Source organism: Pseudopipra pipra, chromosome 1 (assembly GCF_036250125.1).
Source record: "Pseudopipra pipra isolate bDixPip1 chromosome 1, bDixPip1.hap1, whole genome shotgun sequence".
In the NCBI taxonomy this organism is placed as follows: Eukaryota; Metazoa; Chordata; class Aves; order Passeriformes; family Pipridae; genus Pseudopipra; species Pseudopipra pipra.
This window is the reverse complement of record NC_087549.1, coordinates 153,779,723-153,792,340: the sequence shown is the minus strand read 5'-3', so window position 1 is coordinate 153,792,340 and position 12,618 is coordinate 153,779,723. Positions and strand designations below refer to the sequence as shown.

The 12,618-nt window shown below is 55.7% G+C and overlaps 1 protein-coding gene across 1 annotated transcript in view; it reads right to left on the bottom strand.

Moving 5' to 3' along the window:
- The window catches only part of WNT9A (Wnt family member 9A), a 62,715-nt gene extending 51,784 nt beyond the window's left edge, over positions 1 to 10,931 (bottom strand). Inside the window, exon 1 of the mRNA XM_064639859.1 lies at positions 10,344 to 10,931. Within this exon, the coding sequence (XP_064495929.1) occupies positions 10,344 to 10,438 (95 nt within the window). The 5' untranslated portion in view covers positions 10,439 to 10,931. The remainder of the gene's footprint in view (positions 1 to 10,343) is intronic.
- Positions 10,932 to 12,618: the final 1,687 nt, after the last annotated feature.

Here is a 12,618-nt window from a genome sequence, read left to right as displayed (position 1 = left end):
CCTGCTGCCTTAGAAGGGGCTCTGCACCCACAGGAGACAGGACTGACTGGTTTTCCACAGGAATCAGGAGGCACTGAAGTCAAAGCAAGATTGGGGGGAAGCAATCCCTCCAGGAAACACTCTGGCAGAGCTCCTGCAGGCACAGAGAGGAGCTCCAGTGCCAAGGCCAGGGAGGGGAGATTCCCACCAAACCCACGACCCCTGGTAGCTCAGGGCTGGTGGTTTTCCACACCCATTCCAAGCGTGGCATTGCAAAAGGAAGCCACTGCAAGCTCTGCTGCAGCACAGCCAAGGAGAACCACCTGAGCAGCCAGAGGATGGAACATTCTGCTGTGGCAGCTCCAGAGAGCAAGGTGTGTGCTGACAGCAACCCTAAAGTGGAGCTGCAAAGCCCCACGGGGTCCTCTGGACCAGAAAGCAGCACCTTCACCCCCAATCTCCAGCTGCCATCTCAACCAAAAGCGCAGTTACACCCCCCAGGGCCGCCTGGCTTTGTTTCTGTTGCGATACCAAGCATCAGATGGCCGATCTTTTAAATAAAAAATAATCAATCTTGGGAGATGACATTCAAATGAGGATATTTAAAGGCCTGAGCTCACCATAAAAAAACCAAACAATGCACCCAGCTGAGCAGGGTGAGGCTTATCCTGGGAATTAGTTGTGGGCAAACAGGGAGCGGGGCACGGAGATGCCTCGGGGGCTGTTTCTCTTCAGGAATCGGGTCTGGGAAGGCTGCAAAGATCCCAAAAAGCCCCGAGAGGAACGTGCCAGGCTGTGCAGGCCAGAGCTCAGCAGATGGACAGCCCTGTGGGGATCCTGCAGCCAGGGGGGTCAGCGAGCACCAGTGCCCTCCCACACACCCTGCAGCAACACAGGGCTCCCTCCCACGGGCAGGGCTGGGGACCTGTCACCTCCTGCTGATGGATGGCACCAGGGAACACTTGGTGGAGGTGGAATTTAAAGGGTAATAAGTTGCTCTGACTGGGAGTTAGAACAGGTTTTCTCGAAGATATGGGTGAGCCCCCCCAAGGAGATGCTCGGGTGGCACCACTGGTGGGTTTGCAGCAGAGCCAGGACCAGTTCCCTTTAAGGAGAATCCCAGAATGGTTTGGGTTGGAAGGGGCTTTAAAGCTCATCCAGTCTATCCCCTACCATGGGCAGGGACACCTTCCACTAGCCCAAGTTGTTCCAACCTGGCCCTGGACACTTCCAGGGATCCAGGGGCAGCCACAGCTTCTCTGGGCAACCTGTGCCAGGGCCTCCCCACTCTCCCAGCCAGGAATTCCTTCCCAATATCCCATCTAACCCTGCCCTCTGTCAGCTTAAAGCCATTCCCCCTTGTCCTGTCCCTCCATCCCCTGACCCAAGTCCCTCTCCAGGTGTCCTGGAGCCCCTTCAGGCACTGGAAGGATCTCTCAGGTCTCCCCAGGGCTGTTTAAGTTCCAGAAGCAGAAAGCCCAGTGTGAGCTGTGGGCTCTGTGTATCAAAACAATTCATCTTTGCTTTCTGTCTCACCTACCTGCACATCACACACGATCCATGGGGTCAGACTCCAGACCCACCCTCGTGTACTTCAAAATAAACTCTTTAATTTTCCATTATTAACAATGGAAGGAAAAAAAAAATAAGTAGACCAAAAGTAGGTGGAACTCTAACACTTTTGCTCATCAGCTGAACTCTTCCAGAAGCCCCTGGCCTTGGAAACAACAGTTGCTTGACCTCAATTGATTTGGGAGGCTGCTCTACCATGTGGTTTCAGAGATTTTCAACAGCAGACCAAGGTTCTGGCTAAACTTCTGCCCCGTTCCTCAGCCAGACAGGACCATCTGACAGGTTTTTTAAGCTAAGCTCAGACATTATATGGGCCCCTCAGGGCTTCATTCACATTTAGGGGAAATGACACATCGCTCCCCAGCACAAGGAGCCACCTCCTGTTCCACACAGTCAGTGGCCAGTTCTGCTACTTCAGGCTCTGGGAAGACTCCGAGCAGTTTTTCCAGGAAAGGAAACTTTTGCTCCCGTTGGGAAGCTCACCCCTCCAGTGCCCAGCAAACACAGGAGGAGTCAGAGCGAGTTTTGCCCCAAACTCCACGAGCACCTGGCAGCCCAATTAATGCCGTTTTAATCAGCTAGGCCAAATCTGCTCATAAAATCCACGTCAGCTCCCACAGAGCCCCAATATCCCACCAGCAGGAACTGCCCCCTCCCAGGCCAGCACAACCTCAGCAGGGTTGTCACATACTGTTGAGTTTGCATGTTCTGCAGGGCATGCACAGAAGAGCTGTTTTTCCTCTGTGTTCTTTCCCCAAGAAAGAGTTCAAGTTTTTTTAACCTGTCGTTTCCCCTTCCCCCAAAAGAAATCCTTCAGCAACCTGAATTAACAAAACACTCCCCACACCTCAGAGAAGAATGATTTAAGGTCACGAGCAGACTGGTAGAACCACCAGAGCACGGGCAGGGGCTGCTGGATCCATTTGGAACAAGAGCTCCCTGCAACAGCTGAGAGGGAAGAAAGTCAGGATAGATTTTTTTTTTCTATCAGCTCCAGCAAATCTTGTAACTGCTGTGTTTATCCATGCAGTCAAAATACTCCCTGTTCCACTCAGAGCAGTGCAAACATGCATTACAATAAAATGTAAAGCTTGCTGAGCTGATAAACTTCATAAGTGTATTTTCTGACAGTATCTCGAGAGATAAGACTCATTAGCACTTAGAGCCACGGTCTGAGGGAACCTTAAAAAGCACAGTTAAAAACGGGAGAAGAGGGAAAATTTGTAATTAGATGTCAAAACCCCAGCTTCTAAAAGGGTTAACCCTTTTCACCCAGCATCATCATAATGTCTAGCCCCTATTCAACTTGACCTGAGCTGGCTCCTGAGCTCTGGGGCCAGTAAGTCAGGAAAATACATCCCACCAGTCCTGGGTTGGGCCAGGACCTGCAGCCACGCTCTGCAGGAGGAGCAGCAGCCCCCTCATGGATATTTTAGAGTGCAAACAACAGGCCCCCTCTGCTCGAGGGCTTCTCCTCAGATTGAGAAACCAATTGTATTAACACACTACAAGCCACCAGAGAGCTTTTTTTGGCTGCAGACAGCAAGGGCTGCTTCAGCGTGGAGGGGAGCCAGAGGCTCAGCGTGTTTGCAGTCTGGAAAGCCAGGTGTGGGAGACTCCTTGGATTGCTTCAGCACGCCCTCAGGGAAGCTGGCAGGTTGCTACCTGGATAGTTTGGGCACTTGGGGTGAAGTTTGTGTCTAACAAAAGGTTGTGGCATGAATTAAGCAAGCGCCGTGCCCACCCAAGAGCCAGCTGGAACCACACGGTTGGAAAGGGGGAGAGAGCAGATCAAGACACTTTTAATGCACTGAATCCTCTTATCCAACACCTCAGACAGCAAAAATTCGGATGAGAGTTGATCCAGCCCAAGCCTTGAAGGTGCCACATCACTCTGTGTGACTGGAGCAGAGATGTGGAGCTTCTGGCAGCAGAAGTCCTTCCACCTCTGGTGACCCAAACCCGTGTTCAAGGCTGTCACCCCAGGGGGGATATTTCAATGTAACATCTCCAAAACCTTCAAAATCCCCTTCCAACTGAAGCCCCTCCTAGAAGGCATCGATGCACAGGGATGCAACAGAGACAGGGCAGGTTAAGTCCAGTCTTCAGCTCTCCTGAGTCAAGATTTGCAGGTCCCACCACCCCTGTGCAGCTCTGATCAGCTCTGCACCAGGAATTCCCTCCTGCAGTGGGAACACCAGTGATGCTCAGTGGTTCAGTACCTCCCCTGGCTACTCAGTCCCCTCCACGGGATCTTAGCTCAGCAGTGCCTTCTGATGAGGATTTTCCATCAAAAAGAAGATCTTAAGGAGTGTTTAATTATTAACATTTATTAGAAATAAAGACACTGTCAGCATCTCCTTAAGCGAAGGGAATGGAATGGAGCATCCCTGGGAGGGAACATCTGTAAGAGAGCTGGAGAGGGACTTATTACACAGACAGAGTGATAACACAAGGGGAAATGGCTTTGAATTGAAAGAGAGAAGAGTTAGATGGGATATTGGAAAGAAATTCTTCCCTACAAGGGTGGGGAGGCCCTGGCACAGGTTGCCCAGAGAAGCTGTGGCTGCCCCATCCCTGGAAATGTCCAAGGCCAGGTTGGAGCAACTTGGCCTGGTGGAAGGTGCCTCTACCCATGGCAATGGATTGGAACTAGAGGACCTTAAACCCAAATCATTCCATGATTCTCCAGGAGGGAATTACACCCAGTCCTCCAGCACAGTGGATCAAGCAGAAGAATGAAGCGAGCAGCAAAGTCTGACAGAACTCAGCCTGGTCAGACAGACTCAAACTAAGCAGCATCACAGTGACTCCTCCACGCAGTCTCCCAGACCTTCCACTTAACTTCCTCCCCCTTCCCAATCCCACAACTAATTCAATTACCTGCCACTGAATAAGCCTCAAGGCAATTCTCATTACCCCGGATAAAGCACAAGGCCTTTAATTATTAAACACTCCCGGGCTTTTTGTGTTGGGGTTGTGGGGTTGGACTCCCTTTTATTGTTGTCAGCAGCTTCCAGAAAGCAAGTTAATCATTGACCAGGCCTTTCACCAGGAGCCCAGAGTCCTGTGGATTCCTGGTCTCTAGTCCTGCATCACACCAGGCTAAAGAACTGCACGCCTGCTTTGCCAATTATACATTCAATATTCCCCCTAGAACAAGCCATCTTCTCCCCCCAGGGGGTCATTTACAGCACTGGTGACCCCTGAAAAAAAAAAAAGAAGCAATATTTGGACACACAGGCTGTGAAAGTTCTCACCACTGAGTTCAGAGAGAAACAGCCCCAGTGTCTTTCCAAGAGAGGGAAACTGAGGCACGAGGCAAATCTCAAGCAACATGGTCAATCCAGTACTTAAGGCATAAAAAATACTAACCCCTATCTAAACTACGGGTTGTTCCATCCTCTAAGTACAGGGCAGGCAAGAGGAGCTTTCAGGTACTTCCCAGCCTGATCTGGGACAGATCCTGAGCCCCAGGGATGAGGATGCAAGGTCTGGCAGACCTCAGCTATTTTTCCAGGTGTTCCTGAGTTTGCCACCACCCTTATGGCCACTTCATCAAATCCGGTGCCACATCCAACCACCTCCAAAGCAAATGCTGCTTCTGGGCACGGGGCTGCCCGGGGCCAAGGAATGGAGGTTAAACACGGCTTTGAACTGACCCAGAGAGGCCAACTTTGGGAGAGGAGCCAGGCAGGACTCAGAGCAGTCCCTACGTGACAAGAAAAGCGAAGGGGGGGGGGGGGGAAGATAAAACACTCAAACCAAACCGGGCACACCCTTCCTAGGAAACCCTAAAACCCCAGCACCTTAAAACCCACCTAGAAGAGGGCGGGACGCGGCGGGGCGGGATGGCAGAGCCGCCCTGGCAGCCCCCGGGAGCCGCCTCTGCGAGGCTCCAGCTGTGTTTGCCTGCGCTCTTGCATTCCTGCCTCGCCACCCGAGCCCAGGTTTTTTGTTTTTTTGGGTTGCTCCGAGAGAACCAGCTGCTCCGTCTCACACACGCCAGAGACGAGCGAGAGGCGCGCCTGGAAAAGCCGACGCGCAGCAGCAGCTTCCCCGGGAGCTCCCGCGCCTTCGGGTGGCCCCACACCACCATCCAGTGACAGGTACAGAAATCCGGGATGTGCAAGAGCCCTGCTGGCACCCAGCGCGTCCCACGGGCTGGGAAAAACAGGCAGCGGAGCCCGTGGGGTGGCTTTTATTGGAGGTGACATTGGAGGTGACGCCCCACGCTCCGAGTGACAGCTCAGACACGCGTGGCAAGTCTCGCCCCTGGCAGGAACTCGGAATCCCAGGATATGCTGAGGTGGAAGGGACCCGCAAGGATCACCCAGTCCAACCCTGAGCCCTGCACAGGCCCATCCCCAGGAGTCCCACCCTGTGCCCCAGAGGATCATCCAAACCCTCCCGGAGCTCTGGCAGCCTTGGGGCTGTGCCCACTGCCCTGGGGAGCCTGGGCAGTGCCCGACCACCCACCCGCTCAGTGATCACAACCCCCGAACACCCCTTCAAAGCCAATATCCAGCTCTTTTCCAAGTGCTTTTAGCAAAGTTACACCCCGAACTACAAAGTTTCTACCCGACAGCACCTACCTATAGTCAGCACATAACCTATAGTTATGTCCGTGGGCACCTATTCTGCACCTGCCAAAGGGAATTAAAATATATTGCATTCCCACACTAAAAACCCCCCACTGGGCAGCAAAGGACCTGCTCTCGCCAGGGGTGTGTTGGTAAATTAGGGCAAACTATGCTTCCCCTCCCTCTCCCCCTCGTGAGCATTTGAGGGTTCCTGTTGCCTGCGTGCAGAGCTCAGCTCGGTTACATTTATGAAGAACATTGCAATCTGTCAATATAAACACTATGTAAGCATGAGCCACTTGTAACATTACTACTGTCTTGACAAGTGTTTGCAGAGGGGGCAGAGCTGCTCGGCTCCTTCTGCTGCTCCGAGCAAAGCCGAGCAAATCCCGACACGCTGAAAACGCTCCTTCGGCAAAGAAAAACAAGGAAGGGGCGCATCCAAACTGAATCAGACTCTAAATCAGAACACCCAGAAAGAAACAGAGAGGGGTGTGATTTATGGCCTGCACGGGTTGTCACCTCAGCTCCACAGATCAGGCAGCTCCGGAAAGCAGCAGCTCCTCCAGGCTGGTTTCCCTTCCTTCCCACCAGCACCGGGGCGCAGCAGGATTGAAGTTCCTCAGCCTGCCTGTCACCCCAGCACGGCTAATCTTGTCATCTGCCACTTCCACAGCCCAGTAAGTGCAAGACCCGACACAATTCCCAGATGCTGCTCTGGCATTTCCACCACCCCCAGCCACATCTGAGGGAGGAAAGGGAGGAGGGGAGGTGCCCACACCCAGAGCGTGCAAGGCACAGGGAAAGCAGAGCAGGAGGAGAAGTGAAATGCAATGCTTTCTCAGGGATCCCAGCAGTCTGGGGCTGCTCCAAACTACCCCCACCAGCCAGTTGGAATATGGTGCAAATTAGTTTTCAGACAGCCCAGCTGCAGAGGCGATGGCTGAGCATAAAAGCTCGGGGAACTCTTGGAACAGCCAGTGCATCTCACACTGCTCTCAGCTGACACTTCTCTCAAGGCAGTGCTTCCCCCTCTGGTGCAGACTGAGCCTGTAACAGTCTCCTACACGTTCTCCTCCCCAAAATGCACCCATCAGCATCATCAGGTACCCTGATGTGCAGCTCTAAACACACAACAAGCCGTCGGGGCCGTGCTCAGTTTTGTAGACACGGGTTTTCCATTTTAGCAACAAGAAGTCTCTTATCAGACAAGGCTTGGGAGCTGTAGCACCAGCACATCCCCGCAGCCACTCTCTTACAGTAGTTAGGGCTGACTATAACCCCTCAAACCCCTCCTGAGCAGGTGTCTGCAGGGTCTCAGCTCTGCTCATGCCACACACCAGCATCCCCTCAGGTCCTGCCATTGCTGGGTATCAGCTCCAGGTCAACCTGGCACCTGCTTCTCTCCTGCTCCAGGGAGGAGAGCAGCAGCACCCAGGTCACCCCAAGGCTAGGGAAAAACCTGTCCCTCCCTTCACCTTGGACACTGAACCATTTCCTTCAGCACATCTCCTCCAAGGCAGCAGCCAGAGCCCCCTCTGCACCACCATTACCTCACACACACACACCAAGCTCGGCTTCCAGAGGGCATTTCTCGTTCTTGGCTGCTTGTGCATCCCTCCAAGAACACCACAGCCAGACTTCCAGGGAAGCAGCAGCCTCCAGCCGTGCTATTCCCACCCCAGCATCCCCTCCTGCCCCTCGGGCCAGCCCCAGACATAACTCCATGCTGACACAATCTTGTTATCGCGTAACCGGGGCCCCATTTCTGTCCCCACTAATTCCCCACCAGGCCACACATTTGGAGACACCGAATTCTTTCCCTGAAATAAGACATTGGGGATGGGGAGGGGGGGAAAGGGATCATCCACAGCTGTCCCTATCCCCCTGCAGACTGTGGAAGGGAGCAGCCAAGCTGCAGCCACACCACGACATCTGTTTAACACGGTCTGTGCCCCTCCACCTCCTCTGACAGAAGTGGCAGTGCCCAGAGCAGAAGGTCCAGCAGGCCACCAAAAAGTGTCCTGGTGGCTTTGGTGATGCCTCGGACTGGGAAGGAGCATCCCTCCCCCTGCCTGGAGAAGCTGGTGCATCAACTGAGCTCAGTTCAGTTTTTTAGCTCAGGTGACACATTCAGGTACTCAGGAAAGATTTCTAAGAATAAACAGATGTGCTGCCTCTCCTGGAGCAGCTTCTCCATAGGAAGAAGGATCAACACCAGCCTTCACAGGGCACTGGCAGAGAACACGGAGTTCTGCAGGAACATCCAGCTTTTTACCAAGGAAGATTTCCTTCCTTATCAATACACAGAAGCCCGAGGAGGGCTCAGCTCTTCCACACGCACTTGTTAAATCACACCAGGGATTATCAGGACCTGGGATCTCGGCTCTGACTGCTCCCAGTGCCCCCCCGCAGCTCAGCAAGTGCAGCCTCTGCTTGAGGCCTCTTGGAAGAACAAAGAGCAGATTAACAGCAGATGCTGCTCCTTCGCCGGGGCTTTAAACTCGGGATGCTTTGCATAAGCAAACGCCACACCACAGCAGCCCCGGAGCACTTGGAGTGCACATCTGGCTGGGTGCACATCTGGAACCTCCTATCCCCTCCTTCTTGCCAGAGAGGGAGTCTCAAATCCGAAACAGCAGCTGTACCGAGACAGAGAACAACCCAAAGCGCTCAGGACAGACCCAGCCGCGGCTCAACGTGTTCCCTCTCAAGTTCAGATCTCCCCCAGCCAGGAGAGAAATCCCAGAAGGAGCTGGAATGAGTTACCTGCTGCACTCCAGCAGATACCAGACTGCACAGATTAATAGGGGAGTTAGAGCCAAGCTCCTTACAAACCCCATCGGTCCCCACGGCACAATTCAGCTGCTCAGTGCCGGTGGTCTTCAGCAGACACACGAGCAACGGGCTCAGTGCAGCCCTCCGTGTGCTGCCGAGGCAGAAGAGGGCTTTTCCTAAAAACCTGCACACACAGGACAAGGCTGTTTCCTCAGAAAACCAGCCCCAGCAGCAGGAAGTTAAATGGTTGTGGAGTTGGAAACAGAAGATGTAAGTAGCACTGTCTGGAAAACTTTGCCAGACCACAAGCAATGGACAAGCCTCAACAGCAGGATTTGTTTTACTGGAAAGAAGGGGGGAAAACCTCAAGTCTGCTAAAACATTCTCCAGGGCTGGTCCAGTGGCTCCTACCAGCGGTCACAACACAACATCCCCCCCTCCCCAAAGAAAAAAAAAAAACCAAACCCGAAAAGCAAGAATCACCACTCTGGAGGAAACTTGCACCAAACCCTCTTGTACGACTGCTCGCGTCCTACTCCCCTCACAAACCGACAACGTTTTGGGACGAATAGATTTAAAATGAAGGATAAGAGGCAGTGACACCCCAAAAAAAGCAGAGAGGGAAAGACACTGCGAGCTGAAGCCCCGCGACGTGGCTGCGGGAGGGAGCGGGTTCTATTGGGGTCCTCCAGCTCAACCCCGCGCCCAGGGAGGGGGGATACGGGGGAAAAGGGGGCTAAAGGGGATAATTGGGATAAGGGGTCGGGAATGGGAAGGATCGGGATCCACCTGCCGGGCCGGGAGCGCCCCCTGCCGGCCACACCCTGCCCCGCGCACAGGTGAGCGCCGGGATGCGGGGACCCCCCGCTCCCTCGGGATCACCTTCACTCCGTGGGATGGTGGATACGGCACGCACCCCTCCAAAAAAAAAACCATCACCGGGGTGATGCCGGCACCCGCTGGCCAGCACCTGGTGTTGAGGCATGAGGTTAAATTGGGCGAAAAAAGAGTTTTCTGGGGTCGTCCCAAGCTGGCGGGGCTTACACCCCGCACCTGGCGCGCTACAGGTCCCCTCCATGCGGGTCACCCCCTCGGGAAAAGGGGGAACAGAGCATTCTCTCGACCTCAGCGGCTGCTTCCCGCAGCCCGGCAGCTCTGGGTGGGCTCCCGGAGAGTCCGGCAGCGCCGAAGGAATTCGGGGGGTCGCCCGGCTGGGAGCGGGTGGGAAGCGGGACGGGCGCGCCGGTGCCGGCTGTCATCCCTCATCCCGGGATGCCCGCACCCAGCGAGGGGAAGGAGCGCGGCAGCATCCCCGCCTCGTGCGGGACGGACGAGGCTCATTAAAAAAAAAAAAAAAAGTATAAAAAGCATTAAAGGAAAAAAAAAAAAACTAAAATAAAAGTTGAAGAGCAGGAGCACGGGGCCACCTACCCGAAGTAGGCGGCGGAGGGCCGCGGGGCGCAGGCGAGCAGCCCTAGGAGCGCGCAGGAGGAGAGCCATCCCAGCAGGACGTGTCCATCCAGCATCTTGCAGCGGCGCCGGCGCTGCTCATCTCGTTCCCCCGCCGCGCCCGCTGCGGCCCCGCCGCCCGCCCCGCTTCTTATAGCGCGGCCGGCACCGAGAGCGCGGCCGGCCGGGGCGGGCCGGGGGCGGGACACGGCCGGGGGGGAGGGACGGCGGCAGGGGACACCCCCCCGGGGGAGGGACGGAGCGCCGGGGCGGGGAGAGCGAGCGGGAGAGGGAGCCGGGAAAAGGGGGGCACCCAGATGGGTGCGGTGCGGGTGGGCGGGGAGGGGATGGAGGGGGGGGAGAGGGGTGGGCGTGCAAAGGTGGGTGTGCGAGGGTGGGAGTGCGAGGCGTGGGTGGCACAGGGATTGGGAGCCGGGGGAGAGGTGGGGAACGGTGCGAGGGGCGGGTGTGGAAAGGCTGCGTGTGCCGGGTTTGGGTGCTTGTGAAAGGATCGGGGTGTTGTGCAAGGGGTGGATGTGCCAGGGATGGGCAGCTGGGCAAGGGATGGGCAGCAGTGCAAGGGCCACATGTGCAAGGGGTGGATGTGCCAGGGATGGGCTGCAGTGCAAGGGCCACATGTGCAAGGGGTGGATGTGCCAGGGATGGGCTGCAGTGCAAGGGCCACATGTGCAAGGGGTGGATGTGCCAGGGATGGGCAGCTGGGCAAGGGATGGGCTGCAGTGCAAGGGCCAAGTGTAAAAGGGCTGGTTGTGGCAGGTCTGGGTGCTTGTGAAAGGATGGGGGTGTTGTGCAAGGGGTGGATGTGCCAGGGATGGGCAGCTGGGCAAGGGATGGGCAGCAGTGCAAGGGCCACATGTGCAAGGGGTGGATGTGCCAGGGATGGGCAGTCATGCAAGGATCAGGAGTAGGTGTGCAACGGGTGGATGTACCACGGATTGACTACTGGACAAGGGATGGGCAGAAGTGCAAGGGCCAGGTGTGAAAGGGCTGCATGTGCCAGGTCTGGATACTTGTGCAAGGAAGGATCAGGGTATTGTGCAAGGGCTGGATGTGCCAGGGGTGGGTGTGCCAGGGATAGACAGTGGCAAGAGGGCCGCATGTGCAAGGGGTGGGTCTGTGAGGGGTGGGTATGCCAGGGATTGGCAGCTGGGCAAGGGATGGGCAGCAGTGCAAGGGCCAGGGAGCTGGGTGAGGGCCAGATGTGCAAAGAGGTGGATTTGCCACACCTGGTCAGCTGAGAAAGGGCTGGGAGGTTGTGAAAGGGCTGGATGTGCCAGGGATGGGTAGTTGTGCAAAGCCTGGCTGTGCCACAGCTGGGCTGGGTGTGCAGGGGCTGGATGTGCCAGGGATGGGTAGTTGTGCAAAGCCTGGCTGTGCCACAGCTGGGCTGGGTGTGCAAGGGCTGGATGTGCCAGACACGGGCAGCTGTGCAGGAGTTGGGCAGTTGGGCAAGGGGTGGATATGCCACATCTGGACAGCTGGCAAGTCGTGCAAGGGTTGGGCAACCAAGGGGCAGGTGTGCCAGAGTAGGGAAGGCATGGAAGGGGCTGGATATGCCTGGGATGAGCAGCTGTGCAAGGGCCAAACAGTCATAGAAACCAGATGTTCCATGTCTGTGTGGTCACACGAGGGCTGCAGCCCCAAGTGCTGACCCACCCTTCAAGAACTGGGCAGTTGTGCCAGGGCTGCACTGTTGTCCAAGGGTTAAACGTGCCACTCAGTATTTCAGGGACTCCACAGCCATGGAAAGGCAAGGTGGGCAAGGGCTGAGCCAGCAGGCAAGAGCTGAGCAGTGGTGCAGAGGCTGGGAAGTGGTTAATGCCCTAAAAGTCACCCTTTGTGGCAGCGTTTTTCCGGGTGATGTCGCTGGCACCGTCATCCCCGGGGTGATTTCAGCGCTGCTGCCACCCAGCAACAAAAAGCTTTCCCTCCTGAGTGTGTGTGTGTGGCACTGCTGAGCCACCCCCTGTCCCCACGGGGGCAGATGGCAGGAGGACACACTGGGCTCTCGTCCCAAAAGCCCCCGTGCCTGGGGGTTTAAGCTCAGCTCCACAAAGCCGTGCCCAGCAGGTGACAACTGGGCACCTAACAAAGTGAGACCTCGGGTGATCCTGGTGGTGTCATCTGTGGATTTGGCCCCCAGAGTGTGTGGACAAACCAATTCAAGAGCCACAGAGGGGGTGGGATAATGAGGATGAACCTTTTGTCCTGGAATAGCTCCTGGAGTGACATTGGG